This window comes from Hippoglossus hippoglossus, chromosome 23 (assembly GCF_009819705.1).
Source record: "Hippoglossus hippoglossus isolate fHipHip1 chromosome 23, fHipHip1.pri, whole genome shotgun sequence".
NCBI classification, from domain to species: domain Eukaryota; kingdom Metazoa; phylum Chordata; class Actinopteri; order Pleuronectiformes; family Pleuronectidae; genus Hippoglossus; species Hippoglossus hippoglossus.
Genome location: NC_047173.1, coordinates 8,103,579 through 8,131,290, shown reverse-complemented (window position 1 = coordinate 8,131,290; position 27,712 = coordinate 8,103,579). Strand labels below are relative to the sequence as shown.

At 41.7% G+C, this 27,712-nt stretch overlaps 1 protein-coding gene across 9 annotated transcripts in view; it reads left to right on the top strand.

The window, feature by feature from the left end:
- cald1a (caldesmon 1a) overlaps window positions 1-27,712 on the top strand; it is a 55,620-nt gene that overhangs the window by 26,303 nt on the left and 1,605 nt on the right. For 2 of the 9 annotated variants that reach the window (XM_034578439.1, XM_034578437.1), the window contains exons 3-16: window positions 7,899-8,036; window positions 10,086-10,521; window positions 10,613-10,645; window positions 10,740-10,850; window positions 11,925-12,037; window positions 13,350-13,623; window positions 15,629-15,766; window positions 19,159-19,202; window positions 19,398-19,476; window positions 20,032-20,172; window positions 20,331-20,426; window positions 21,537-21,605; window positions 23,630-23,666; window positions 25,461-27,169. In XM_034578439.1, the coding sequence (XP_034434330.1) occupies window positions 7,899-8,036; window positions 10,086-10,521; window positions 10,613-10,645; window positions 10,740-10,850; window positions 11,925-12,037; window positions 13,350-13,623; window positions 15,629-15,766; window positions 19,159-19,202; window positions 19,398-19,476; window positions 20,032-20,172; window positions 20,331-20,426; window positions 21,537-21,605; window positions 23,630-23,666; window positions 25,461-25,474 (1,723 nt within the window). In that variant the 3' untranslated portion in view covers window positions 25,475-27,169. Of the gene's footprint in view, window positions 1-7,898; window positions 8,037-10,085; window positions 10,522-10,612; window positions 10,646-10,739; window positions 10,851-11,924; window positions 12,038-13,349; window positions 13,624-15,628; window positions 15,767-19,158; window positions 19,203-19,397; window positions 19,477-20,031; window positions 20,173-20,330; window positions 20,483-21,536; window positions 21,626-21,659; window positions 21,691-21,838; window positions 21,891-23,629; window positions 23,667-25,460; window positions 27,170-27,712 lie in introns of those variants that run through there. The other 7 variants (XR_004613098.1, XM_034578440.1, XM_034578444.1 and 4 more) reach the window with 7 other exon arrangements.

Genomic DNA, 27,712 nt, shown 5'->3' with positions numbered 1-27,712 from the left:
GCGAAGTAACTGTCATTTATAATCGTGCGGCCGAGGTTGTGTGAAGCTGTGGGAGCAGCCTGTGTTGTGTAATGAAGCTCTGGATGTCAGTGCACAGCGTACCTCCTCTGAAGTTCTTGCCAAGGTGGAAAAATAGGCAGCCAGCTTTAATAGCTTGCACCCTCCTCTAGGTCTTTAAAGAAATCGCTCAGCAAATAATAAACTCTGACTGGAAGAAAAAAAAAGGCCTGATAAGAAATCTGATAAGCAATGTGATGACCTTTAAGTGGGAATGTTCAATCATGCCCTCCCTCCCTCTTTCCAATTTTCTCTCCCAGATACCGTGGCTTTGTGAACCCCTTTGGATTCAATGGAAGAAATTGATTAAACTAAAGTTCATTTCAGTAAATTGAGTGGTAACACGCCAAGTACGGTAATCCAAAATAGTACCAAAAAAAAGGAGGGGCTTTTATTGTGGGAACTTGATACATATGGTGCCAAGGAGGCTTTTTTATTGGGCCTTTTCACAAAAGCCTCTTCATCCGCGGTGCAGCCCTTGCAATTAAGAATGAGGTTGATGTGGAGTCAGATACTGACCAAGGTCACTCGCCTTTTTGATGTATCTTGTGAGAAGTGTTCTATTACAGCCAGTTACTTCATCGCTGATGAAAAAAAAGTCTGATCACTGCTGAATTCCTAGATGTTTCTCTGATAATTATTTTTTTAGGACACAAAGACAAAGCCCTTTCCCAAACGTTATACAGCATTTCTCATATACATTTGTCTCTAATAATGGAGATATGCTTGGTAATGATTCAGGATTCAGGTTTAACCCATTCATTCATTCATTTATTCATAGAATTAATGCAATGTACAAGGTTCTCTTCACGGACAAATTGAGCATGTAATGTGACATTTTGGTCGCATTGTTCATGTCACATTTTGTAACAGTTGCTTATTTACACATCTAGCAGCATCATCAGCATTAATTTGGTGTCATGTTTCAGGAAACCTGGTAAATAGTTGTTCTCCTTTTTGTTCACCACCAACTCCGGAGATAATATCTAGCTCTTGAGCTTCTAAAAGTTTTGTGATGTTCATTGACTTTGTCCGTCTGTTGTTTGGATGCCAAGCAGGGAGTGCACAGAGGGTTTAACAAAGCTTTGTAGCTGAAAACAGCTTCCGGGTAGAGGCTGGAAAAGTTCTTGATGATAACAGCATTTTCGGGCTGACAAACCAAAACAATGAGCTGAAAGGTCCTAAATAGTTGTGTAGAGCTGAGGCTGTAGGTAGTGGAGTATTGGAGTATTGGTCTGACTAATCCTTATTGGATGTGTGGTTAATAAAAAAAATGTACTGTATGTCTAACCCAACATGGAGGGACATTGCTGAGACTGTTGGTAAAGACGAGGCATTCTGCAGGGAACTATGGGGAAAAAATTCAATGACCGGTAAATGCAAAGAAGTACGCTCAAGCCCAAAGTGTTGCTCCTTGAGGAAATAAGGCCTGTGCCAAAACTGTTATCTTTGTGTTTCTTCTTCTTCTTTACCTTTTTCTGGCAGTGTTGTTACATTTTTCTTAGCAGCAACACCTCTTGTTCAGGAGAAGACACTGCACTGAGTTACTGTAACCTAAGAGCGAGTAAGAAGGGGAAAGGCATCGTGTTGACATCTCATTTCAAGTCAAGCATAACCATAGCTTAGAGCTAAAGCCTTTGCACCATGAGACAACTTCCCAGAATCATTGAAAAGCAAGAACCAGTCAATTAAAAATTTCCGTACCAGTTATGCAATGTTCTTCTTCTTGGCATCTTGTAGTTTTTACCTATTTGAGACTTTTCAGCCTTATATCCCAGATGCACTTTAAATAGCTGATTGAAGTGGAGGGTAATGCTGTTGTTACATTTCCTTCATACAACCCTCATGAACCCCCTGCTGCTGGAATTATTTATGCAGTTTTGGAATGTTTATGTACATGGAGAAGATGGAATTTGGCAGAAGACGTAGACTAAGATGAGCCGGCAGAGAGACGAGATGAGGCCTGACCGACTGGTAGACAAAATGGACCCATGAACAAACAAGAGTTTTGACTTGTGAGCATCTTCGACGTTTACATTTTAAGCTCGGCAGGAGTTTGTTCATGTTCTGTTTATTTGGTCAGAGCAGCAATAATGTCAGCTGGCAGGCGACATGCTGCTGATGCTATTGATAAAAGATTACATCTCGACATTGTTTCCATTTCTGCCAATATATTGAAACAATCAATATTTACATGCCCCTCTTGGTCAGACTAGTCAAAACCACATGTCGTCTCATTGGCCTGCTTCCATTCAACCATCACTGAGCGGGCTGTGAGAAGCTGGAGAGCGCAGGGAGAGTGTGGGCCCATATAATAACTGCTGCAGGAATGCCAAATTCCTGGCTATTATAAGTGTTTACTGGCCAGGTCTCCATGAGCTGTTTCCTACATGCTGGGACACTGAGATTGTCTGTGTGTGTGTGCGCGTGCGTGCATTCATCTGTGTCTGTCTCATTTTTGTTACTTCTTCAGGAGCTGGGCATAAACACTGACCTTGTCAGGACCAGTATACCTCATGGGGACCAAGGCTCGGTCCTAATGAAACAAAATAAAGTTTCTGAGGTTCTGGTGAAAGTTAGGGATACAGTTTTGGTTACACTATCCACAATTAATGTAAATCGATGCTAAGTCCTAACAAGAATAGCTGCACAAACCTGTGTCTGTCTGCCTTTTTTTTGTGAGTTGTTTTTGTCTCTCAGTCTGTGAGACTATGCTCATGCCTGTGTGTGCTGTGCATGTGCATTGGGGTTAGGATGAGCGCGTGCATGCAGTTACGCTTGCGGATATTCACATTAGTGTGCATGTGTGTCTGGATCAGCATCAGGTGATGATGGCTTGACAAGCTCCCTTCACTTTTCAAGTGTGTGTGCATGTGTCTGGTTTTCTGTCTCACATCACTGTCAGTTATTGTTGTAAGAAAATTACCATTGACATTGAGGTGCGCAATTGGCTTCAATATCCCTGATAGTTGTATTTTTTAAAGACACACAGACGTTTTCCTGCTCTACTAAGGTTTCTCACACTCATGTTCTTCAATTACCCAGTCCGTGCTGCTCATCAGTGCTTTAGTATGTTTCTGTTCACTGAAACACACACTCACTGACATGGGAATATCTTTCTTTTTTCCCATCTTTTTTTTCCAAAGAGAGCACATGGATGGGGAATTTTCCCAGTCAATTCACTGACCAAAGGGTATTTGTGTCAGCTAAAAAATGTCTTCTGTAACAGGGATAGATCGTATAATTTACTTTAAAAGAAATAAGCTGTTGGTACTCTCTGTAAAAAGCAGCTAGAACACTTGTGCTTGTCCCAGACTTGGCTGCAACAGAATACTTACACATTGTTCATATATCGATGATACTGTATTCTCTATAAGCACAAAGGCCGGTTTGCCTCTGTTCACAGTCTTAGTCTGAGCTAAGGTAAGCAGCTGCTGGCTTTTTATATTTGTCATGCAGAAATTAGAGTGATTTAGATCTCCTCATCTTAGTCTCACCTAGAAAGGGAATAAGCTTATTTCCCCAAATTTCTGGCTTTTTTCTGACCTGCAGTGATAGGAACATGACATCCGAGTGAATGCCCTAACTTAGTCTTGATGCTGACCTTTTCCGACACCATGTTGTGAAGATCATTGAACTTCCAGGCGTTGATGCGTAAATAGCCATGAACGTTTCTGTACTTATAGTTTTTAACTTCTCGGGAACAACGTGCAACAGTGATCTCTTTTTTTTACTTTGCATTGTGCAAGATGCAAGTGATCTGAAATGGTTCTATCGCCGACAAGTTTGAAAAAGTGTAACTACTGCAACATTGGTTCTCGTTGCATTTTTGAAGTTGAACTTGACTCACCTGTGGAAAAAAACAGAAAACTTCTTCTGGCAGGGGCAAAGGAGTCAACCTCCCTTTTTTTAGTGAGTTTAAAAAACCTGCTTCTCTGCTGCCACATCCTTCTCTTGATTTTACCCCACTTTCAATCTCCTGATTCTGCTCCTCCCTACTCTCACTCTCTTCTCTCACAGTTAACTTTCCTCATCTTTTACTTTCACCTCTTCCCCCTCTCTCATCCTCTCCCTGTTCCTTCCTTTTGACAGGTCATATTCTTCCCCTTCACCATCTGTCTCATTTCCCACATCTTGTTCTCGATCTCATCTCCTCTCCCTCTCTCTATCCATTTCTCCCTCTGCGTTCTCTCCAGACCAGGAAGGGCTGAGGAAATAACACCCATCCTCCGTGAATGAGCCATGCCGAGCGAATCCCCCGCCCTGGGTGAATGGACCGCTCCAAACATGACCCAGTCGTGCAATCGTAAACCTTTTGGATTTGACAGGAGGGGACAGGGAGATACAGATAGAGAGATAGAGATCCGGAGGGAGAGGTTTATCTACGTATGCCAACTTTACATTTACCACATGGGCTTGGAGAGGATTTAAGATTTTACTTACTGTAGTTTACTTACTGCTTCATTCATCTGTGAGTAAGAATAAATGCAGTCTGGGGGAATTCTCTCAGCGCTCACATTGTGTTTTCTTGGAGGCAGCCCAGCAGAGAGCAGGGCGGGAGGGAGAGACAGACGGGGTACGATGTGGTTCTTCGGGCCCGCGGTAGGAAGGGAAACAGTCCAGAGAGACCAGTGTGGGAATGGGTCAGCATTTCTGACAGCGCAGGCCCCCACCCTCTTTCCCCTTCTTTCTCCCCCCCTCCCCCTGTTCACAGCAGCTTTTCTTTTCTCTCTCTCTCCTTCTATCTTCATCTTTTTTTTTAAACTTTTTTCCTCCCCTCTCTCTCGTCTCTTCGCTCGTAGGGGAGGGGTGAAGAAGTCTTTTCTCATGGGCTTCTCCCAAATTGTTTTCACTGACATTTCTGAGATATTTTGCTGTAAAGAAAATATTTGGACATATTTTCTCTCTAATAGGCTCAATGATGGCAATGTTTTGTGTGCCTGTTCTTTCTATGCAGATGGTCGCTTTGTGAATGCAGAATACTGCCTTAATCAGCTTTACTGTGCTATGCAGCATGTGGAGACTGAAGAGAATGAGGAATTTATGCATGTGTAAGAAAACTTTTAATTTCCTCTGCAGCTGTATCAGCCTGCACATGCAAAACTAAGTGTGTAGGGTCCATCTTAGCTGTTACTGTACTTGGCCACCCGGGGAAAATTAGTCTTTCACGTACTTTATACAGGCAGAAACAAATACCTGCAGTTTCAAACTGTAGCCACACATCATTCTGTACAGGAAAAGGTGTTGTCTGCGATAAAATCTGCAGATTACTCCTTTTTCCATTATCGTGCACTCCTTTTCCTTCCCTGTCTTTCATTTCTTACTTCTCCTCTTTATCCTCACTTTCCATTTCATTCGCTCTTTCTGTTCCTCTCCCTCCCCCTCCTCTCTCCCACCTCTCCCCATATTTCTGTGTCAGTATGCTGATAGAGTTTGGGGCCTAGGTTAGGAGAGGGATATTAAACCGGGGGCTTTGGTTGTGTATGCGTCTCCAGCCAAAGCTGTGATTGACAGGAATGCTAATTCAGCTTTTAGGAGTTTGTTCTTCCCTCCTACTGAGGAGTCTTTAACCCTGAGATTGTCGTCGTCACAGCTACCAAGGTTTTTTTTTGGTTCCATATTTAGCTGTTGTCATTTTCTCTTTCTCATGACATTTGCTGCTGTTTCTGGGACGCTGCGGTCCTTTGGGAGTTAAGGCAGTTGTTTCGCAACTTTCCATTTTTTTCCCCCAACAGAAACAACACATCACTGTGGCATTTTAAATTTGGGTTAATGTTGTTTCTACTGCAGGGGAAGTCATTTGAAGTTGATGGAATATAAATGGGATTTATGAAGAAAACTACTGCAGTACTTTTAAGGTGAAAAAACAACTTACTCTTTATCTTATGAATAAAAAGTTGAATAAAGCTGCTTTCAGACACGCACTTAACTCTAGATATCCTCCTGAAATTATCAAGAGCATTTGAGAAACTTCAGACACTGTCGATTATCGCTTTTCTGACTTGATGACTCTAAAATCTAAATGTTGCCGGTGTTTATCCTAAGTCACATATTCTCAAAGATTCCGACTTATCTGAACCAAGCACTTACTCATGCACACATGTACATTATTGCGTTACGTCACTGATGTCACTGTCCCGTAGGTCCGGCCTGGGCGTTTACTGATTCATCCGTTCTGTTATGACAACATCCCTCATGTGAGAGAAAGAAAAAAAGAAATGGGAGGCTGATGGGGGGACGACATGAGGGGAAGGGAGAGGAAGAGGGGAAACTGTTGTTCACAAGCTGTAAAACCTCACATAAATCCAAGCAGCTTTAGCTCGGCTCACCACACATGTTGCAATTAACATGCAATAGCACGCTTCACCGGCCGACCTCAAAGGGCTGCGCTGTGATGTTAGGTAGCAAGGCATGTGGTCAGCCGTGGGTGTAAAGGTCGGCTGGGGCGAACACAGATGAAGCATGGAGCCGAGTTCATGGATGTCAGGTGGCGAGGAAAAGCAGTTTGGGAACTGATTCAACACTTTGGAATACAAGAACATTTCTGTCTCGGGTTTCATTACACTTAAATTTGTAGAATAGTATCAAGTATACTTTTCTTTTTGGGTGTTGCCTCTTTCCCTCAACCTGTCTCCTTCTACATCACTTAACACTTCTTGAGCGACTTTGGAGTGGCCCCAGAGAACAGTCTGAACATGTTGCTCTCAATCAACTTTAAGCACATAAATACACAGTAGCTCTTTAGCAAACTAAATCGTGAACAATGGAGTCGTGTTGATGATTACATGCAGCCGCACCCTTTACTTAATACACAATTATAAAAAGACATGTAATCCACTGCATGGCTGGTTGGATTTAGTTTTTTTTAAGGCAAGATATATTAGTGGAGAAAGAAGAACTAATACGGTAAGTGTTAAAACTTACCAGGCAGTCAGTGGATATTAAAAGTGCCAGTGCAATTTGTGCATATCTGTCATGTTAGCAGTATTCCAGAAGCAGTATCTTTAAAACCAGGCTCCCTGCAGCTTTGTTCTCTGTTGAGTATATTTGCTTTAGTCTCTTTAAGGAATAGTTCAACATTTTTGCTGTAGCTTCATATTTAGCACACATATATAAGAGCTGTGTCAATTTTCCCATCTAACTCTTGCCAATAGAGCAAATTAGTGTATTTTGCACAACTTTGAACAACTCCTTTAGACTGGGAATGTGATATTTGTGTTGAAATGTGCGTCTCAGCAAAACGGAGCTCTGCTATTTTATTAAGCAAGAAGTCTGATCTTTTAGGGCATCAGCACAAAATCCTGAAAAGTAGTTTTGACAAGAGAGATGTTTTAACTTCAAGAAAAATGCGATTATTAGATTTAATGTGGTATTAAATTCCTTGTAGAAATATAAACTTTTAACGCGAGTGGTTGTTTTGCATGACAAAAATCACACTTATTCACCCCAGTCTGATGTGCTCCAGCACGAAAAAGACCAGTCGAAACTGTGGGCCAGGAGCAGTTTCTGTGTCTCTCTCTTATCCTCAGCCAAGCTGTGTCTCCAGACTGAGTTTTTATCAGCTCGTGAAAACTGCAGCCACGATAAGAAGTATTAGTTGTTGCACAGCTGACAGGTCAGCTTGATAGGAGAGAAGGGGGGGAAAAAGCTCAGGACAAATCCACCAGGTTTGGTCACTGTGATGATTACAGTCCAATTTAAAGAATCGCTCACTTTGAAGTTTCCAACTGAGAAGCTAAACGGAGGAAGGGAAGAAACAGATGAAAGGTTAAAAGTTGGGGGAGAAAAATGTCTCTCTTTTGTTTCCTGATTCAGTCTCTCTCTTGTTTTGTCCCCCTCAGGTTGGCGAAGAATGATGATGACGAAGAAGAGGCGGCCCGTGAGAGAAGGCGCAGGGCACGCCAGGATAGGCTGAAGACCAGGGACGGCGAGGAGCCCAGTGGACAGCCAGACAGTCTGGTCATGACCAATAGCCACAGGTGACACACACACACAGCATCGCAAACTCTGTCTTAAATAAACATGTCGTAAGCAGCCAAGTGCTCAGCTCCATTTTTTATTAGCTCTCTAAGTTAGTTGAACTTGCTACTAGACTTATCGTTTGAAGGGAGAAAATGAATGAACCAGTTAATTGCATCAATATCTTTGTCAATGCAATATCATTACGGTATTGGTGCTAAAAGTTTGAAATATCCCAAAAAGTGTTTCTACACTGCAAACAATCTGAACTTTGGTTTGGTTTGATCCGGACCGAGACCACCTCTAAACTGAAAAGTCTGAAGGTCTGGACCCAACTAGGCATGAATGCGCCCTTAACGTTGAAAGAGAGGGAGCTTTTAGACAAGGAGTAGCAGATATGTTTGGCAAATATTACAGTATGATTGGTTGGATGTTAAAGTTTGCTTTGTTACCACTGCATGTAGTATGCAACTTAGCCATGTTAGTGATTGCTCGAGCAGACAAACACTTATTCTGGTGCTCGTTTGTTTCAGCAGGTATAAAAAAACACCCTTCAAGAAGAACATCGCTCTATCACAGCCCCATGAACAAAGCGTTAACATGTAGTGAATCAGCCCAGTTATGGTTGCTAAGCTGGCCAAATATTGTAATACTGTGAGGCGTTGCGTCCTGAAATAATACTGAAGTCAACAAGTTCAAGCGCTGAACCCCACTCCCTACCCAGTCCCAGCTGTCAATATAACAACCAACACATGATCTCATGTTCATCCATCAGAGACTCCTATAGGAACAAAAGGGGCAAAATATCAATTTCTATGAATTTTAAGGCTATGAGATCAATCATCTTGGCGAGAGTGGAAGAGATGGTGGGTTGCTCTGACCTCTTGCAACACAGTCGATGCTTTGTGGTCGTGAATGTTTCCCCTCTATGAGCTACGTACATCCTGGGCTGGTCGAACAACAAGGGGATTGTGCAGGAGGATGCTGAGGCAGGATCGTGTGCTGACTAGCCATTGTTGATTGTGTAGATGTAAGGATAATGTTTGCCAGACTTTTAGGTCACAATAGTTGGGAGTTTGCGTTTGAGTCAGTCGGTCGGACAGACTGTCTAGCACATTTTCTTAGTTGACAGATACTTGCACTCATAGACCTGGAATATGAGTGAAAATGTCAGTATTTATTTTCAGACTTGACCATTAGTTTATATTTCAAAGATATGGTGGAGCCTTGTCAATTAGGCCAAATGTCTGCTGCCATTTTTACAGCCACTCTGCAGACTTTGATTTCCTTTTAAGGTATTTATTTTTACCACAAAGAAAGTTGGCTAGGGCTTTCGTGCTTTTTGACCATTTATTTTTTGAGGTGTCAGCGACCATTCAGTTTGGAGCCTATCAGCTATCGTTTGACAATAAATCAGCCTCTCGGGGCAACGACCAGTATTTTGGGGCTTCCAGTATAAACAGCATATATCTAGGTCAGGACTCTCATCTTCTGTTTGCAGTATACTGTTTCTTTTATCACACGAAAATGTTCCTCCACACAAACACAGCGATACTTTTAAATAGTGTTTTAGATCCGTACAACGTTTTAGCTCATCTCTATCAGCAGTTATTTGCTAATAAAAGCAGATAAATTGAAACACAGATAGATTTTACCTGTAGGCAACCAAAGCCTGCTCAAACATGATTGGTCAAAGTAGGAACAGACACCGGCCTACTCAAATGCAGAATATTATTTTTAATTAGTTGATAACGTCCCAACAATGTTACGGTTCTGGAAACACTTTTTTGATATATCCCATTGTTTGACAGCCAAAAAATAATGAGTTACTTTACAACTGTTGTTTTTCTTCTTTTTTGTCCTGTTCTCATCAAAGCACAAATCATATGCTCATCCATCAACACCCTGCTGCACTTTAGATTCTCACATTCATGGGTCTTTCTCATCTTCATGGTAACAGAAGAATTGATGATGCATTCACTTCCACAGCTGACATCTCTTGCTCTGTCCTCAACACTTCCTCCTCCTTACCACACAGTGAATTGTTTGTCTCCTCTCCCTCCTCCTAGTGGGACAGAGACAGTGTCTGTGAGCAGCTCTTATGGAGGCGGTGGAGATGACGAGGACCAAGCCCTGCTGGACCGCATGGCCAAACGCGAGGAGAGACGGCAGAGGCGCATGAAAGAGGCGCTGGAGAGACAGAGGCAGGGGGACCCCGCTGAGACAGAGGACAACGGCAGCGTCGCCATGGAGAAAAACAATGATGAGGAGGAGAGGCCCTCATCCTGTCGTAGGGGTCGTTACCGTGATAATAATGAGGAGGAAGAGGAGAAGACGTTCGCGTACAGCTCCAGGAGAGAGGAGAAGCAGCGAGAAGAGCCAAGAGAGGAAGAGGAGGCTGCTCCTGGGGACGGAGAAGAAGCAGATGAGGGTGTGGATGAAGAGGAGGAGCAGGAAGTGGAAGTGGTGGAGGACAAACCGAGAAGGTCTTACCTGAGGGAACAGGTGAGTCATCTGCTCATTCTCCATTTACTTAAGAAATTTGTTGTTTTTTTGTAGCTCACAAATTGTGGGAATGTGATGCTTTTTTCTGTAGGAATCAGCTGAAGAGCCTAAAACTCTAAACAAGGTATGAGCATGGATTTATTGACTTTGCCACTCGCAGTGTTGAGCTGATCACTGGACTTTTTTTTCAAAGAACTGCTATAATCCTTTTTTCATAGGAACACACTGAAGAAGAAACGCATTCATTAGTCAGTGAGGCTTCAAATCAGGCCATGTCAGCAAATTCAGAGGCTGAGGAGGATGCAGTAGAATCAGGCGAGGAAGAAGAGGTACCAGAGGATGATAATGTAGATAATTCATCAGAGAATGAGCCTTTGACACCCATAAATGATACTGAAGAGGACAATGAGGTATCTGAGATACTGCACTCAGAGGATAATGAGGTATCATAAATGTGGTAAGAATTTCAGTAGAGGTGTCCTGCACAGCACAGAAACTATCTCTGGGTAACTTCACTGTCTCGATGCATCATTCAGGGACGTGATATTTAAAATATATTTTTTAGACTAGACCGCAAGAATTCCCATAATAAGGCCACATCGTCGACTTGTTGATGTGATTCATTCCAGAGCCAGACGCTGAAATTACCCAGACACCTTGTTTCGTCACAGTGTGGTCTGCACCGTTTGAAAACTGGTGGTGACTGAGCCTTTGGTTTTTATGAGGTGTGGTTGCAGCCGTGTTGTCAGATTTTTTAATAAGGTTAATGCTTTGCTCCACAGAGTGGTCACACTCCTGCATGTCTTCCACCTCAGCTATGAGAGCAGCAACACTCCACATTGCACTGAGTCCACTCTGAGATCTGACTGTAATAATCAGTGTGTATACTGCAAGGAGACGTCACTGAGACGTCATGTTATGTGTATACTGGTTATAGTTATTATTATTGCCACACATGTAGAAGGCGATAAGGGCTGGTGCTGGTGTCAATGTGCCATAAACAAAAACGTGTGATTTCCATAGTGGAATTTCTATGTCATGTCCTCTCAGATTGTTACAAAGACCTGTTAGACCTCCTGATGATGCTAGATGGCATCATCAGGAGGATAAGAGTATATTCAGTGCTACATGTTAATAATATACCATATGCTTTTTTATGTTTGGCTTGCAGTGTATACATTGAGCTTACACACTGCTGGAGACACTCCCAGGTTGATCACCTGTTAGATAATCTGCTGTCAGCAGTAATTCCGGAGTGGACTCTGTTTGATGTGATGTTCTGTGTTATTTTGTTTGGGGATGTGCTCTCTCTCTTTTACATCCTGTGAAGTCACACGCTAGATCCCGCCCACTCAGCCCACCCACCAGTTAAATCTTCGATCACTGTCTTTGTTTCTGTACAGGAGAATGAGAGGGGCGGGGCCAGGGAGGAGAGGGAGGAGCAAAGGAAGCAGAACGGAGGGCTGCACGAGGACGAGGCTCCCAAACAACACAGGAAACCCGAGAGGACCCTGAGGTACAACGACACGAGCAAAGTCACTACCTGCTTCTCACGCTGAGGCTCATTGTCAAGTTTTATTCATTATGCAAGAAACTTTTCCCCCAGTATTTATTCTCTGGCATTTTCAATGGTTTTCCAATGGTCCTGGTACGAAATGCAAAGTGAATACAGTGGAAACCGCTTATAGTGATCACGGATATAGTGATCAACCGTTTATATAGATCAAAAAGCTTGGGACAGAATCATTCCTATACAAATGCTGTTTAATAATTCGGTTGTAGTAATCACTAATTACAGTGTTCTTTTTGGGTCTTTTCTTACATGTTTGGACCAAAAAAAACACTTTCATAGTTTGTAGCTGTCACTTCTGCACTGGTTTCAATAAAGTTATGTTTAAAAAATTTAAAAAATCATTTCTAAAATTGTCAATCATCCTGATAGTGGCAGTAAAAGAATAAAAAAGAGAAATAGTGATATTGCTTTATGAAGCATATTTTGGCTAATTTCTGCAGTAACCTGATAACATGAACAGTGCCTCTCTCCCCTTGTCTAGTTGTGGGAGCCTTCTGCAGTAACTTAATATTGTCGAAACAAAGGTCAGCTGAAAAGATCAAGTTACCAAACAAAGATCACTGTTTCTTTCCAAAATAAGACTCTCAGAAGTGAAAATAAAAGACACATAAAGTAAAACTATCAATATCACAACATTAAAACAGAATAAAGAACATTTTAAAGTAAATATATCCCCCTTAAATTCACTTAATTATAACTATTGCAGCTTGGATCTTATTTTGAAATCGTGGAGAATTCGACATGTTTTTCTCAGCACTCCACAGTTTTGCATATGCTGAACTGGGGCAGTTTAATCAGACAGGCACTTATTGATATTGGAGTCTGACAATTATTGTTTGTCGCTCAGGTATTCCCTGAGGCATCGTGCAGAATAACTGAAGATCATTTCTGAATCAGTTTTTCAATCAAATGAGCTGTTGTTCAGCACTGAGGGGTAGCAGAGTATTGTGTGTTTTTGACATGGGTCACCTACAGTAAATCCTCCGTTTGAAACACTGAATAAAACCTCAGCTGAGCTGTTGCCTTAACTCTGCAAAGGTTACTGCTGGGGTTTGTGTGCATATGCATTGTCTGTGTGTGTTTGCTTGTCCATGAAAGAGACAAATCCTCCAGTGCATGTTTAAATATTCAGTTTGTATCACATGTCTGGTGTTGACCGGTCTGTCAACAAGCTTTGTGTCCCGCTTGTACTGGTTTTGTCTCTGTTGCGATCTGCCTCTGTGCTCTAATCTTTGGTTGAATGCTTCTGGCCCAGTCGCGGAAGTGTACGCTCCCCTGAGGTGTCCGTGGTTGACGACGAGCAGGACGACGACAACGCTCGCCTGGAAGCGGAGCGCAAGCTGGAGGAGCTGAAGCGTCGCCGCGATGATGCAGAGAGCGAGGAGTTCGAGAGGATGAGGCAGAAGCAGCAGGAGGCCGAAGTTGAGCTGGAGGAGCTGAAGAGGAAGAGGGAGGACAGAAGGAAGGTGCTGGATGAGGAAGAGAAGCAGAAGAAGCAGGAGGAGGAAGAGAGGAAAGACCGAGAGGAGGTAGGAAAAAGAGAGAGGCATGTTGTGATGAGGTATTTTATTCAACTAATAGATTCTGTTTCATCAGTTCAGCTGATGTTCACCATTTGCTGAAGTTGAAATGAAAGTTAAATCCTCTAGGGTGTGTTTCCCATGACCGTGGGTGACTGACAATAAAATTACTGACTATGGGACATAATTTGATATTCTGTTTATGTGCAAATGTTGATACAAATCCACATAGTGCTGTTTATGTACTCAAAGTGATTTAAGACATCTGATTACAACAATTTAACACTTCATCCTGCTGTCAAGTCTTTTACTCTGAAAGTGGTGGCAACTAGCTTCCACTAGCTTAATGGTCTAGCTTGCTAATGTTAGTGCTGTGTTTCTCCTCCATTAGAAAGAAGGGGGTATAGCTAGTGTTAGCTGGCGCTCCTTCGTAGGTCCAGATCCTAGACTGAACATTAAGATGGACGTAGCGTCTCCACTTCCTCCCACTATACAGAAATGAAGCCAAAATGGCCCGTATAGGAACACTGCTGTCTTAAACCCATGACATCATTTGGAGCCAGGTCCAGATGTGAAGAGGACACATAAACAGACGGTCAAATCTCAGAGCGACAAGAAGTCCTGTAATCTCTGTACATCGCATTGTTATTAGCATCACGATGTAAACTACAGTTACTAACGTACAGAGTAATGTACAAGATGATGGGATCACAGATTGTGCCAAGAAATGACCAACAATAATTTGATTAGATGAATTTGATTACCAGTAGAGATCCCAAAAAAGTAAAGAGCACTATCACAGCTGGAAAACTAATAGCACTTTCTTCTTTTTGGTGATTACTGCTTTGATGTAATAAGTAAAGCAAAACAAACGCCAGGATATACATGCTTTTGGAGCTAAATTTATATCTTTAAGTCTTTATTCCACAGCCCACATACACGCTCATTTTTTCACACATTTTCCGCACTACCTTCATGTTGATTTAGTCTTTACACCAATTTGAGCTGAAGCCTATGCTTTACACCCAAACCAGAGCCTCAGTGACGTTATCTCCCTATATTTCACTGCTATCATGACTCAGCCTATTTGGTCCCCTCTCCTAACTCACACATGTCAGTCCTTCTCCCTCCTCTTCCCTATGTATCTAAAACATGATAACCTCCTCCGCTCACAACGTGGTTCATATTCCCCTTCAGCTGCTCATGCTTCCGCCCAGCGTTCTTACTATTAGCCTGACTGGTCGTCTTTGTTGATCTTGGCTCTGAATGTGGCAGCCCGTCTCTCACTATCAGCCGCTGTTCCTCTCCTCTTGTGTGATGTTAATGAGGCCTTTTGGTTTGTAATTAAAAGATGGCCCAGAGATACAGAGAGACTAATTAACCAAGACAAGGCTGTTGAAAAGGGCTGATATACTGCCAACCACCAGCCCTCCTCTTAATACAGTACAAATGGTTCATACATTAATTGTTTGGGGGGGCGGGGGGGGGGGGGGGGGGGGGGGGGGGAGACTCTTGAAAGTGTGCATTTCTCCAGCTTTCCAAAAAGATTTTTTTTTTTCCTGAGACAGGCAATCCCCATAAATAAGAATTAGATCAGGGATAATTGAATTTGTCCCTGACCTGCTTTATTGGATAAAGTAAGTAAATGAATTAGAAGATGGCTTGTATCTATTGTCTGGACCAGCTGCACTCTGGTTTTCTATTGGTGACTGACACTATATTTTATGTGATGACCTATGATAATATATATATATATATATACATATGTATTTTATTCTTTTATTCCTTAAGAAAGTCGATTAACTTTTATATCAGTATAAATACATTCTTTGCTCCAAACGCAAAGAACAGAGCGCCACCTGCACATGCTCCAATTAAATTACCAGAAAGAAACAACATATATCCAGCAACATTTAAAAAATAAAATCAAGCATTGCTACTATCTTGATTTGAATGTGGTGCTCAGAAGAGTATCTGCTGAACCTCAGACTGTAAACACATCTTTCTCTCTCAGGATGAGAAGAGGAAGATGAAGGAGGAGATTGAAAGGAGGAGAGCAGAGGCGGCCGAGAAGAGACAGAAGGTGGAGGACGTTGTGGACGGCGAGGATAAACCCTTTAAGTGTGTCAGCCCCCGAGGCTCCTCCCTGAAGGTCAGTCCACCATTTTTGACCTCTGACCTCCACCAACGAGTGTCCAACCGGTTTTAATTTGCCATCTAACCACTTTCCTTCCCTGGCACAGCACATGTGCAGTTTATGATGATCATGGCGGCAGATTTTCTACTGGAAATTCTTGATTTCACACAGTTATGTCAGTTATGCCACCTGAATAAACAACAGTTGCTCGAGACTGTATCAGCTGTAGCTACCTGCTCTAATGTGGCTAACATTAGCTCTGGAGTATAAAAAATATTTTTGAAATGGTAATCTTCTGAAAGTTTTTTCTTGATGGCAATATACTGGCTTTAGTGGTAAAAGACTGAGGATAACGCTAACAGGCCCCAATTCCTCTCCTGGTGATTCCTCTGAACACATGTAAACAGAAGAACAGCATTGTTCTTGTTAATATTTCATTTTAAAATAACCCTGTGTGTCTGCTTTGTTTACATACTTACACACAGTGTGTTTCACTTTCAATGTTTCAAAAGAAAGTGTTAAAGGGTGAGCATGAGCCCAGGGCTATCGCAGGTAGCTTTGGTCTCATTAAAAAAGCAGGAAAGATCTGCTAACGTTAAAAAGTGTAAAGAAAAAAAGGTAGCCTGTAGCTACACATGCTAACTTTAGCAGCTTACATTACAGCAGACAAATATTTTAAAATTTTGTACACTTTTGCGTTGTTTTTGGCTTTGCAACATTCAAACTTTTATAAAGTATAATTCATATGATATTCTTACAATTGTAATTCTAAAATATTTTTGTATGTATTTGTATATATCTTCCTGTGCTGTATTAGCATGCCTTCCCAACACAGTTGTCAGTATAAAAGTTCTCCAGATCTTGCAAATCCCACTCATCTGGCAGTGCAGCAAAGCTCCAGCTAAACATTCAAAATATTTGGAGAGATTAAGTGCTAGATGACCCGCAACTGCCCCTCTCACCTCTTTTAGCTGTTTGCATGAAGTGTTATCTGACTGAGATGAAGGAGTGTTCGTATTTGAAAAGAACTTCAATGCACTGTGAGAGAAATATTTCTAAGTCAGCTGCTGGCAAATTGGGCTGTTTACTTAAAAATGTTGCTGACTTGTTAACCTGTTTGTCACGAGAAATACATAGAAAAACCAACCCAACGGAAACAACCCAGTGCATGCCCCTCCCAAGCTCGACCAAAGATAAATGCTTTTCATGGCGAAGGAACATTTAATAAACTCAAGTGTGGATAAATGTTTCCAGTGCCAAATCCCACATACTGAAAATCAAGGGGGATTTTCTGCTCGTGTAGAAAATCGAATTAGTGACAGTTAGGAGTGAGATTTCAGATTTCAGAGCTCAGCTCGAATGGTGTGTGAGATCCGATCGTACCAGAATCAAGTGCTTTGTTTGTTTGTGGCCAGTTTTGAAATTAATGTTGTTCAACTGTATTTTCCTCCCAGACGCAGCTTTACTTTGTCATCATGTTCACTGTAGGTACAGCTGTGTGTGTGTGTGTGTGTGTGTGTGTGCAACTGTCTGTTGCATAGTTCATACACTGCACACTACTGTGCATATGAATATTGGCTTTGCAGTGTGATACATTTTTGTTTTGTGGTGTCAGACTGTATTACCATGTCATAATACAGTTGGGCTACGTGTTGTTTCTTCCGACTTCGAATTCATTACCAGCTGCGACAGCATCACTGGTATTAATTTCGACCGTGTGTGTGTGTGTGTGTGTGTTTGATCACATAACGTGGTCCTTGAGGCGCCTACTGTAGCAGGAACTACCACATAAGAGGTGCCTGTCTGCCTGTAGACAGATAATATGACCGTATTAGCATCATGAAACACAAATGAAGATGTATAGTTGAGATTAAAATGAAGCAAGTAATGTACAGTTGGCTTGTTGCTTCTACCAACAGAAGTTGTTGAAGGCAGTGAAACTGAAGCAGAACATTGATGTTACAGAATGTAAAACCAAAACAATGAGCTGAAAGACACTACAAAAGATCCATAGTGCTGAGGTGAAATGGAGAGTTGGGTTATAAGTTTCTAGGTGGTTCATCACTATGAGTAAGACCTTTCAAACTGCACTTAGTGATTTGACCCATTGTTAATATATAACTGTTGGTCAGTGCAGCTTTATAATATGTTTTCATTCTCACAGCACACAATATGGAACATCCTGAGACTCATAATATAAAAAGAATGCACAGAGAGGGATTCATATCTATCTTATATATGTTGCTAGGGCCATATAAACACTACAGAGCAGAGATAGATCTGCTTTTCCATTTTTGTCACATAAATCAGATTTATGTGCTGAGGGAATTTCATGCCCAGTCAATTTTATATCACATCAAACATATATTTGTTTTCCTCATTGCCTTTTGCCGTTGTGTGTTTTTTGCCTGACAACTGCCATCTTATGGCACTTGTTATACTAAAACAAGGAGAATTATGCCCTTGCTATCAGCAATCACTGCCCGGAGGAACACACAGTCCCAGGAGCTCGCCTTCATGTTATCAGCAGTAAACCAGCATAACCCTGCTCCACACGACAGATAAAGTACAGTGTTCTGTGCTGGAGAAGGACGGAGGGACAGAATGAAGGACAGGCTGCGGGGATGCAGAGACGTGATTATGGTTAACAGGATTACTGTAACTGCGTTCGGATGGCTACAGCTCTTTAAAATGCATCGGAGAATGGGGAATTTCCTGCCGGGGAGTATTTTGGGAACTCCCACAGTCGGTAGCAGCCGAGCGCAAGGTCCTTTTTTTTCACAGAGAGAGAGGGGAGAGAGATTTTTCTGCCGTTTCTTCTTTTGTCTGTTTAAATTTTTTTTTTTTTGCGAGCGTCTGAGGAGCGCATATGTTGCCCCTCGTTTAGCCTGTTTGTCGTATATCATAAACAATCCTCTGACATTCCCACAGTCCAAAGACAGGGAAAAAACATGCTGTGTGTGTGTCTGTGTGGTGTGCATGCACAGAGGGAACAATTAGTTACACTGTGTGATCCTGATACAACTTATTGAGCTTATGAAGAAATTAAACAAAATTAAATATCCACTATTAAACGAATACAATCTGACGTAGTTAAATGGTTATTGACAAGAGGGCTAAATACTATATAGTGTAAGTTATGAATGTTGAAAGGACCTGTAATTATTTAGAACAGAACCATGTGTGTGTCTTCGTATCGACCCATGAACTTCAGTCACAAATGAAACTCCTCATACAAACAATAAAGAAACAATAGAGACATGGAAATCAAAAGGAGGGTTTGGTTTAACATCTGTTTTGAGGTTGCTGAAGAGTGAAGGAATAATATTGTGTTGCAGTGATGTATGCACGAGTGGAACATCACTGCCATATTTATAACCCAGAGGCTTTCTAACCCTTCTCTGCAGATCGGAGAGAGGGCAGAGTTCCTGAACAAGTCGGCACAGAAAAGGTAAACCCCTAACCCCACAACTGAAGCATCATGTTGTGTCTCAGTGAGTTTTTATTTGAGCGTGAAACCCAGAAGTGAACGTTTCATTCCCACTTGAGTGTCAGCTGTCAAGGAACTAAACACTTGTCAGTAAACAATATTCAAAGTGGCCTCATTTTTTGATGTACTGGATTCTAACTGTTTGCTTTTGCCCAGCAGCACAGTGAAGGCAGCTCATTCTCCTGTGGTGTCCAAGATAGACAACAGACTGGAGCAGTACACCTCAGCTGCTCAGGTTCGCTTCGATTCCACTTTTAAAAAATTGTTTGTCTGAGTTCATACACAACACCACTGTGTGTCAAACATCAGCAATATAAAAAGACTTCTTCCAGGAAAACACATCAGTAAGAAGAAAAAAATCTTGATGTCTAAGGCGTTAAAACTTTGCTGTTATGGGCATCAAACAGGAAGTAAAACCCAGAGACCCTATGATGTGAGCATCATGTGTCGCATTGCAAGTAACATAAAGAGTCATTTGAAATCAGGTTTGAGCAATAAGACTCACACACATGTCTAAACATCTGAATATGATACATAATTATTGAATTTCCTTATGCTGTGGGATTCCAGTGTCGATATGTGAAAAGTTAACTTTTTGGGGTCATTCTGGGCCTAAAATTAGCCCACATGTACCCATCCTCTGTCCTATTTCAACTGATTACAGAACAGTCATTCAACTGGCACATCATGTGTCTCCCTCATACTTTGTCTTCCCTTCTTCCTCAGTCGTGTCCAGCATGTTTCTCTCCCTGCTGTTCACCAAGTTTAACCCACCACCTTGTCTCTGCAGAGAGAGAACAAGGAGTCTCGATCCCCTCGCTCCGGAGCGGTGGATCTGCCCATGGTCACTGACAGCATACGAAACATCAAGAGCATGTGGGAGAGAGGCAGCGTGTTCAGCTCACCCGGGGGCGGCGGGAACACGTTCAAGGTAAAAGTCAGGGTGGGTGGAGGAGAGTTGATGAAACTTTGTGTGTGTAACTGGAGCAAAGAGAGAGAGAGGAAAGAGACCAATTCATTGGCACTTCCTGCTCGGCCCTGTTGCAGATGACGACCAGGCCTAGCTGACCTTTGACTCTGTTCAAACAGGAAGCAGCTGTGATGAAGACAGGCGTGGCGGGCCGCATCAACGACTGGCTGAATAAAACCCCTGAGAGCGGCAAAACATCAGGAGGAAGGCCAGCGGTAGGTCGTCGCTGTAGCAACCCTTGCAGCTACTGCTAACAAGAACTGTAAAACTGGTCAACGCGACTCCACTTCCTCTCACTGTTAAAGAATGAGGCCAAAGAATTCTTGATACGGGCGCTGCCATCTTGTGCTGTTGACGTCATGTGTAACCAGTGTCTGCACAGTAGTGATTAGGAAGTGGAAGTTGAGATCCTGCGGATACGCCCTGCTGACCAATTACAGGTCTCAGCCGTCAATCACGATGGCTTGCCCCATTTTCATTAGCATCAAATGACTAAATAATTTTTAAATGATCAGAATCGCAAACATCATGGTGATAAGAACGACCTGAACTGACAGAAACCATCTTTCAGAAAGATTTATTTGACGTGTACTTTGACGTTTTTATTTTGCTCCATGTCCCATCCAATAATATGGAGGAGTAAGGGGTTCTAACAAGCTTTAGTGGCTTTATGTGATGTGGAGTTGAGTTGAGTGAAGACAGAACTTGAGACATTCATTAATGTACATTTTAAATGCTCACTTATAAGCATGTTTGTATTAAGGATTCATTATTTGCATTGTAACAGTTCATTTAAACAAACACAGGTCACCCTCATGAGAAACTGCAGGACGCTCCACAGTATTATTATTATATGATAATGCTGAACATCTTTTATAATCATTTTTAAATGATGTAGTGGAAGCTGGTGAGAATGTCCATGTGTATGTTAGTTAGATATTATATGTCTGGCACCACCTGGTGGCTCCGAATTAAAACAGCAGTTCTTTTAAAATACCTGCATAAAGGGCATTTGGATGTTTTAAATCAGGCACCAGTTAGGTAAATAATGGCACTTAAGGATTTTATCTGAAGTTTTCCATAAGTTTATTTCTCTCATGCTCTTGTATAAAGCTCCATATACGTGCTTCAGTGTAATTCATCCAAATATTTATGAGAGAGCTTTCCATGCAGCACATCAGGAATACAAATATTTACAAAAGAGAGTCCAACAAGTGATAGTGTCTGTCAACATTTGCTCTCACGCCTCAAGCTCCGTCATTCCTTCCCTCTATATCTCAGGTTTCATCTCACTGATATGGTGGTTTTCTGTCTCCCTCTCACAGGACCTGAAGCCTGTGGATGTCACCAACAAGAGGAGTCTATGGGAAAATAAAGGTGCCTCTCCAACCAAGGTAGTTACTATTCATTTTAAACAGAGTCATGATAAAGTGGGAAAGTTCATTTAGAATAACATGTCTGTAGTTTCTAATTGGTTTGTGGTCTGGGAAGGATTTTTTATGGTTTTTCACAAGACAACACTTTGCTAAAGAAATGGTGTAATATTAAAATAATAACATTTAATTATTTGAAATGGTGTGGCAGTGATGGGAGTAACAATGGCTCATGTTTGTTTTTGTTTTTGAAGAACTCTCATAGCTAATTGACATCAGCATTAAATCTGGAATAAGCCTGAAGAGGTAAAGTCGTATTTGATCTATGTTTCTTCAGAGTTGCTGATCACACAGTGACCTCACACTCTGCTGTCACACTGTCGACCTTTATGCTCTCTGACGTCGGCTGGGCTGAGCTCTGTTCTGCTGTGGCTGGACACTACTGCTTATCTAATAAAGTATATATACTCATAATAGAGCGCAACAGTGACCGCCCACTTTTTCTCCATTGATGCTTTAGTGTTTTAAGCCTTTTAAGACTGAAAGAACTACACATCCCAGAAACCATTGCAAAATATCCCTTTCCAATGACTTCCACTGCGCTTCTTCTTAGATTTAACCTTGTTTATAATAGTGTTATCTCCACCAATCAGAGACAGCGCTACTACACCTGAGAATTGTGGGTAGTGTAGTACTTTTCTTTCACTTCAGGAATAAATAATATTTTTTCTTAAAAGGCAGTTGATATTATACAGACTTGTGGCTTCTACAGGAACGTATGATATTGTTTAATAATCTCATAGCTTGTGGTAAGCCTACCTCGGATGGTTAAAATATGATTGCTGATAATCAAAATCTGTATTCAGATAATTAATGGGATTTTTACATCCAGAACCACACTGTTGAGCTCTATGATAATAGATGTCTAAGTGTTTCAATCCTAAATGAGATATTGACGAATGCACTTCAAAATCACTTCTGTGCAGACCCTGGTACATTAACAGCACAAGATGGCAGCGCCTGTATCCAGAATTCTTCAGACTAATTTTTGACAAAATATAACAAATCAGTTTTATTGAAGTTAACACTGTCACAGCTCTTCAAACACTAAAGTCACAACATCTTCTGAGTGTCAAATAAAAGGAACAGAATGAACTGATCAACAGAGCCAGAGTGAAGCCATTTTGAGAGAAGGATTATGTTCTTGGCTCCATTAACACCCATAACTTGTTATAGCAGACTCAACAAAATCCAGAAGATTACAGTTCAGTATAAATTCTGCCGTAATAATATTAAACAGTGCAATAGTTGATGTCCCACAGCGGGCTGAGTGCTTCTCACAAATGGCTGTATCACATCACTGCTCCTTCCTCTGACAACCACAAATCACTGCTCTCTGTCCAGCTTCACTTGACTTTTTATTGCCCTGATGTTTACAGCGCTCTTTACAAGTCGGGCTCCGTGCTGAGTTCGCAAACGCAGCTTGACAGCTATGAATCACTGTCATCACCTCGCCTTTTCAAACAAGTCTGACCGGATGTAAATACATTCCAAATCTTAATTTCTGTATATAGAAGAAACAGAGAAGAAAGAGCCCCTCAATAGAAGTGAAACTCCGCATTGTGAAATAGAGCATGACAAGGAAATCCTACCTACCCACGTTTAAAATAAATAAAAAACTTTCCTCCCTACTCTGATAGTTTCTGCAGCCAACAGCTGCTGAGCAGGCCGGGGGCTGTGGTCCGCTGCAGCGAGTAGCGGGGTTGGAGGGCACCAGGCCGTGGTCTGCACTGACGTAAAAAGGGCCCTGAACAGGAAAGGTAGCGGTTAGCAACCTTGTCATTAGCTAACCGTGCTATGCTGTGATGTCAGGGAAGGGAAGAGAGCAGGATGACGTTCTGTGATTGGAATCTGGATAAGTTCGAGAGTCTGCATAGGTGGAAATGTTCGATCGCTCGCTGCTTTGACTGGCAGCTTTGCAGGTATGTTTGTCTGGATAAATATATCTTTGCTGCTTTATTACTTCCTGTCTTTGTGTGTTGCAGGTGGCAGGCAGAGGGGAGACCAAATCAGTTGCCAACGGTGAGTTTTTATAATGCACCAGAAAGTATCGGCTCGTAACTGCGGAGCTTGTAAATTTGTGTGCAAGCGACGATACAAATGTGTGGGCAGGCATGTGAGCGTGGACGCCTCAGTTGTCTGGTGAACTTGTGGCTCCGCAGTGTCAACACAGAGGCTCACATTATCACACTGGTCTGACGGAAAGGACTCAGAATGAAGACAGGGTCAGGCTCAAAATTTCTTTATACAAAAGTTCAGTAAACAAAAATCAGTCCAAGAGAGAAATTCAAGCAGGATCAGAGGTCACGCATGATTTAACAAAGTGCTGGAACACTGAACTCAAATGTGTCAAGATAAACAGGCAAAACTAAAGAGAAACTCAGTGGTTTAATACTAAAAAAGACAAGACATGGTGACACAGGGGGGGTCAGGAAGAGAAGTAGCCTGAAACAATACAAGATGTGAGTTTCATAATAAAACAGGAAAGCAACATAAAGAATAAATAAGGCCACTGAACTAAAGCAGAGAGGTGACATACATACTGTAATGTTGAACTGCGTCTCAGCCAACTGATTGGTTGAAGCTACTCTTGTCATGACTAGAGTTCCAAACACAGATTTTTAAAAAAAATCTAAATGTTGTAGTATCTGACTATAAAAGAAACCATGTCAGTGCAGCCCAGAGAAGTAAAGTTCCAGTTTGAAGGTTGTCACCGGCTGTTAGATTTATACAAAGCCCCGTGTCCACAAACCGATAACTGACCTTGTCATATCCTCCCCTGTGTCTTTTACATGTTGCTGTTTGGCCTTTTGCTCCGCGGCATTTTAGGATACCACTTGTTTGCTATTTTAAAAATCACATCTGAGTGCAGCCCCCCCCCCCCCACTAGCGTGCAGGAGAGAGTGAGAGAGAGCAGTTTTGGCCTTGAGTGACTCCGCACACGTCTGCGTAATGTGTTGCTTGTTCAGCACACAGGACCGTACACACACACACACACACACACTCACCTATTTCACCTCTGTAAACCCACTCAACAGCCATCTCGATGCCACTCAAACCTTGCAGCTCTTCCACTCATGTGCACATCCACTTGTGCTGCTCAGACCGCAGCCCTGCCTCTCTCCATTCCACAGCCGCTGCCCCTGCCAGGCCAGTTTGTCACATTAATAGCTGGTATGTTGGAGATTAGCACGGCATCACAGTCTGACTCAGAGGATGACAAGAGGCTTTGTAAAGATTTTGTGTTTCTTGCCAGTCGTTGGCTGCAGGACCTTACAGACATTTGACACCAAACCTGGACCACATACAAGTTCGCAGAGACACACTCTCCACATGCTCGGCTGTGATAGCGAGCCGCCACAAATGTTCACAAGTTTGGTGTAGGTAGAAATCTAACCCTCACTAAAATTAAAACGATAGCTTTCAAGTGAGGAGCAGTGCTGGAGCAGTGCTGCAGCCTGAAAACTGAAAAGCCCAAACCTTCAAAGCACCACTTTTAAATACATTCATTAATTCTTGAGAACTGCAACCAACAAACATGTTAGAGCAGGACATTTATTGATATATGACTTGTAGAAAGATACTATTTCACAAGAGTTTTGAGTCTTTTCTAACAGGTTGTGTACAGTCTAAGTTTCCCTGGAGCCCACATCAAATATCCTGTAAAGTGCATGTTGACTGCAGTTAACTGCATGACTCACTGTGGCGTCTGCCTCTTGCTTTGACCCTTTGTGTCTGAGGGTCTGTGTCCTTAGCCCACACCTGTCTGCAGACTTAGTCCAGCTGCTGATAGATTTGATTTGTGTCTCTCACCAGGGATGGGGCACTAATGTCTTGAAGAAGCCACTAACTCTGGGGACCACGACAATCCAAGACGCTTCCTTTGACTTTGTCTTAAGAACCAAATAATGACCACACGCCCAAGAAGGGACCCCAAGAGAACGGAGGGACAGGAGAGATGCTGTCCGAGCACTGTACTGAAACAACATCTTATTTTCGTACGGTTGCCACAAATAGTGCCTTTGCACAATGATTTTTTTTTGCTTTCTAAAAGAAACAAAATGCTGTGAAATTTGGACATTTGTAATTACTGTTACTAATTACTTTATACAATCCAGCCAGGAAGAAGGAAAACTAATTAAATTTAGATTTATCTTGTTTGTACTCCACGCCAACAGTTCTGATAAGAGACAGAATAGATGAGATAAACGTTTCCACATTCAGAAGAGATGGGTGAAATCAGTTCTCTCCCTCATACAGATCCTTTTCCATCTCTCTTTTTTTTATTTATATTTAAAGCAAAAGCTTCACACATTGCTATTTTATTCAACGTTCACCAGTTCAGGATAGAAATATAAGCACTTATAGAATTTAGCTGATTTCACTTTTTATTTTTGTCTTACCAATAGTGCAGCAATGGTCTGAGTAATATATGTTAGCACATGTGATGTTTTGAATATGACCTATCATACTGTATCGTATATAACATCTTTATACTCAAAAACAAAAGGTATTGTTTGCTTTTTTTTGTATCCAGAAACTATTCACCAACGGGCAATTCACTTTGGAGGTGATAGGAGTGTTGAATATTCAGAAGGCCATTACGACTCTTATTATCCTTTATGTCATTTTATTTATGTTTTAATGTGTTTTGTTCTTTTCTATTTCTAGCTGTTTTTGTAGCTTTTGTACCTGTTTGATCACTTTAAAAATCTTCAGACATTCCTCTCTTGAAAAGCAGGTGCTCAAGGTGCCGTCGCTGCTTGAAAGATGCAGGTTTTATAATGTGGGAAATCGGCAAACCACTTTTTTTTTTAATACTTTTTTGCATCTAGTCTGTGCACACTTCTATGCTCAGCAATCATTTTCTAATTGAGGGCACGCAAAGTAAAATTATGGTGCCTAAGCATTTAGCAAGACGCGAGGACAGTACAAGGATATTTACCACTATGTAACTCTTCTGGCCTTATGATTGCAGTGACAGCTGAGGTACAGTACATAAAAGCCTCCCATCAACTCAGTACGAAACTAAGACTGGATTTCATGTTTATTTTTCACTGACGTGGTCTTACAGCAGCGTGTTCCCTTTCAATTGTTGTGCGGCAGAAGCTTTGACAAGCGTATGAATGGTTTGCCCGGGCATTAAATTGATCTATGTTACTGCTCAAAGTCTGACAATCACATTCCATGGCTCCTAAAAAGAGCAGGGGAGCTTGACCAAAATATTTTAAAGCGTGATTTAATGTGACATTTATGTTTTTTTTTTAGTACAGTGGTTTCATAATGCCGTATTGTTTTTTTTTCTACAACCTTGTGTCCATTTTATGTTTTTTATTCTTTTATTTCCATGTTTAACCAGACACTTTGTTGTTTGTGTAGCGCTAAGCCTATGCAAAACACACTATCTGTAGTCTCTCTGATCACTCCCAATGTCATACAAGTGGGCAGTTTCCAACTGGATGGATGTTTTAAACATTGTACCCTTTTACTCAACAACAGCAATAAAGACATCGAGGTATTCCACATTGTTCTGTTTCAAGATTTGTCTTCTCTACACACAAACCACATTATACACTGTGTTTACCTTAGACTGTGTAAAGAAGGACGACACATATACCCACTTCCTCCCACTATCCAGAAACAAAGCCAAAATATCCTGGATACGAATGCTGCCATCTTGCACCCATGACGTCTTTCGGAGCCAGTAGCAATCGGGGGATGGAGGGATGGAGGCGAGGTCCAATCACAAGTGTCAACTGTCAATCATGATGTTTCACCCCTTTTTTAGAGCATAAAATCACAAATTAAAACCAGAGTTGCTGAAAAAATGAGCACTTGAACATACAACAGTCTGATGCGGTCTAAAATTAATGAAACCATCTTTAAGCTAAATCTATTTAATGTGTATTTTGCCTTTTAATTTGGCTCATGTCCCATTCACTAACATAGAGGAGGCCTTCACTGGAAGGCGATCTTAAGGCGAATTATGACATAAATAGTGTTGTTTTTAGCTAAACAATTGAAATACATTGTTAAAAGAATCATTTTCCTTTAACCTCCAACCAATT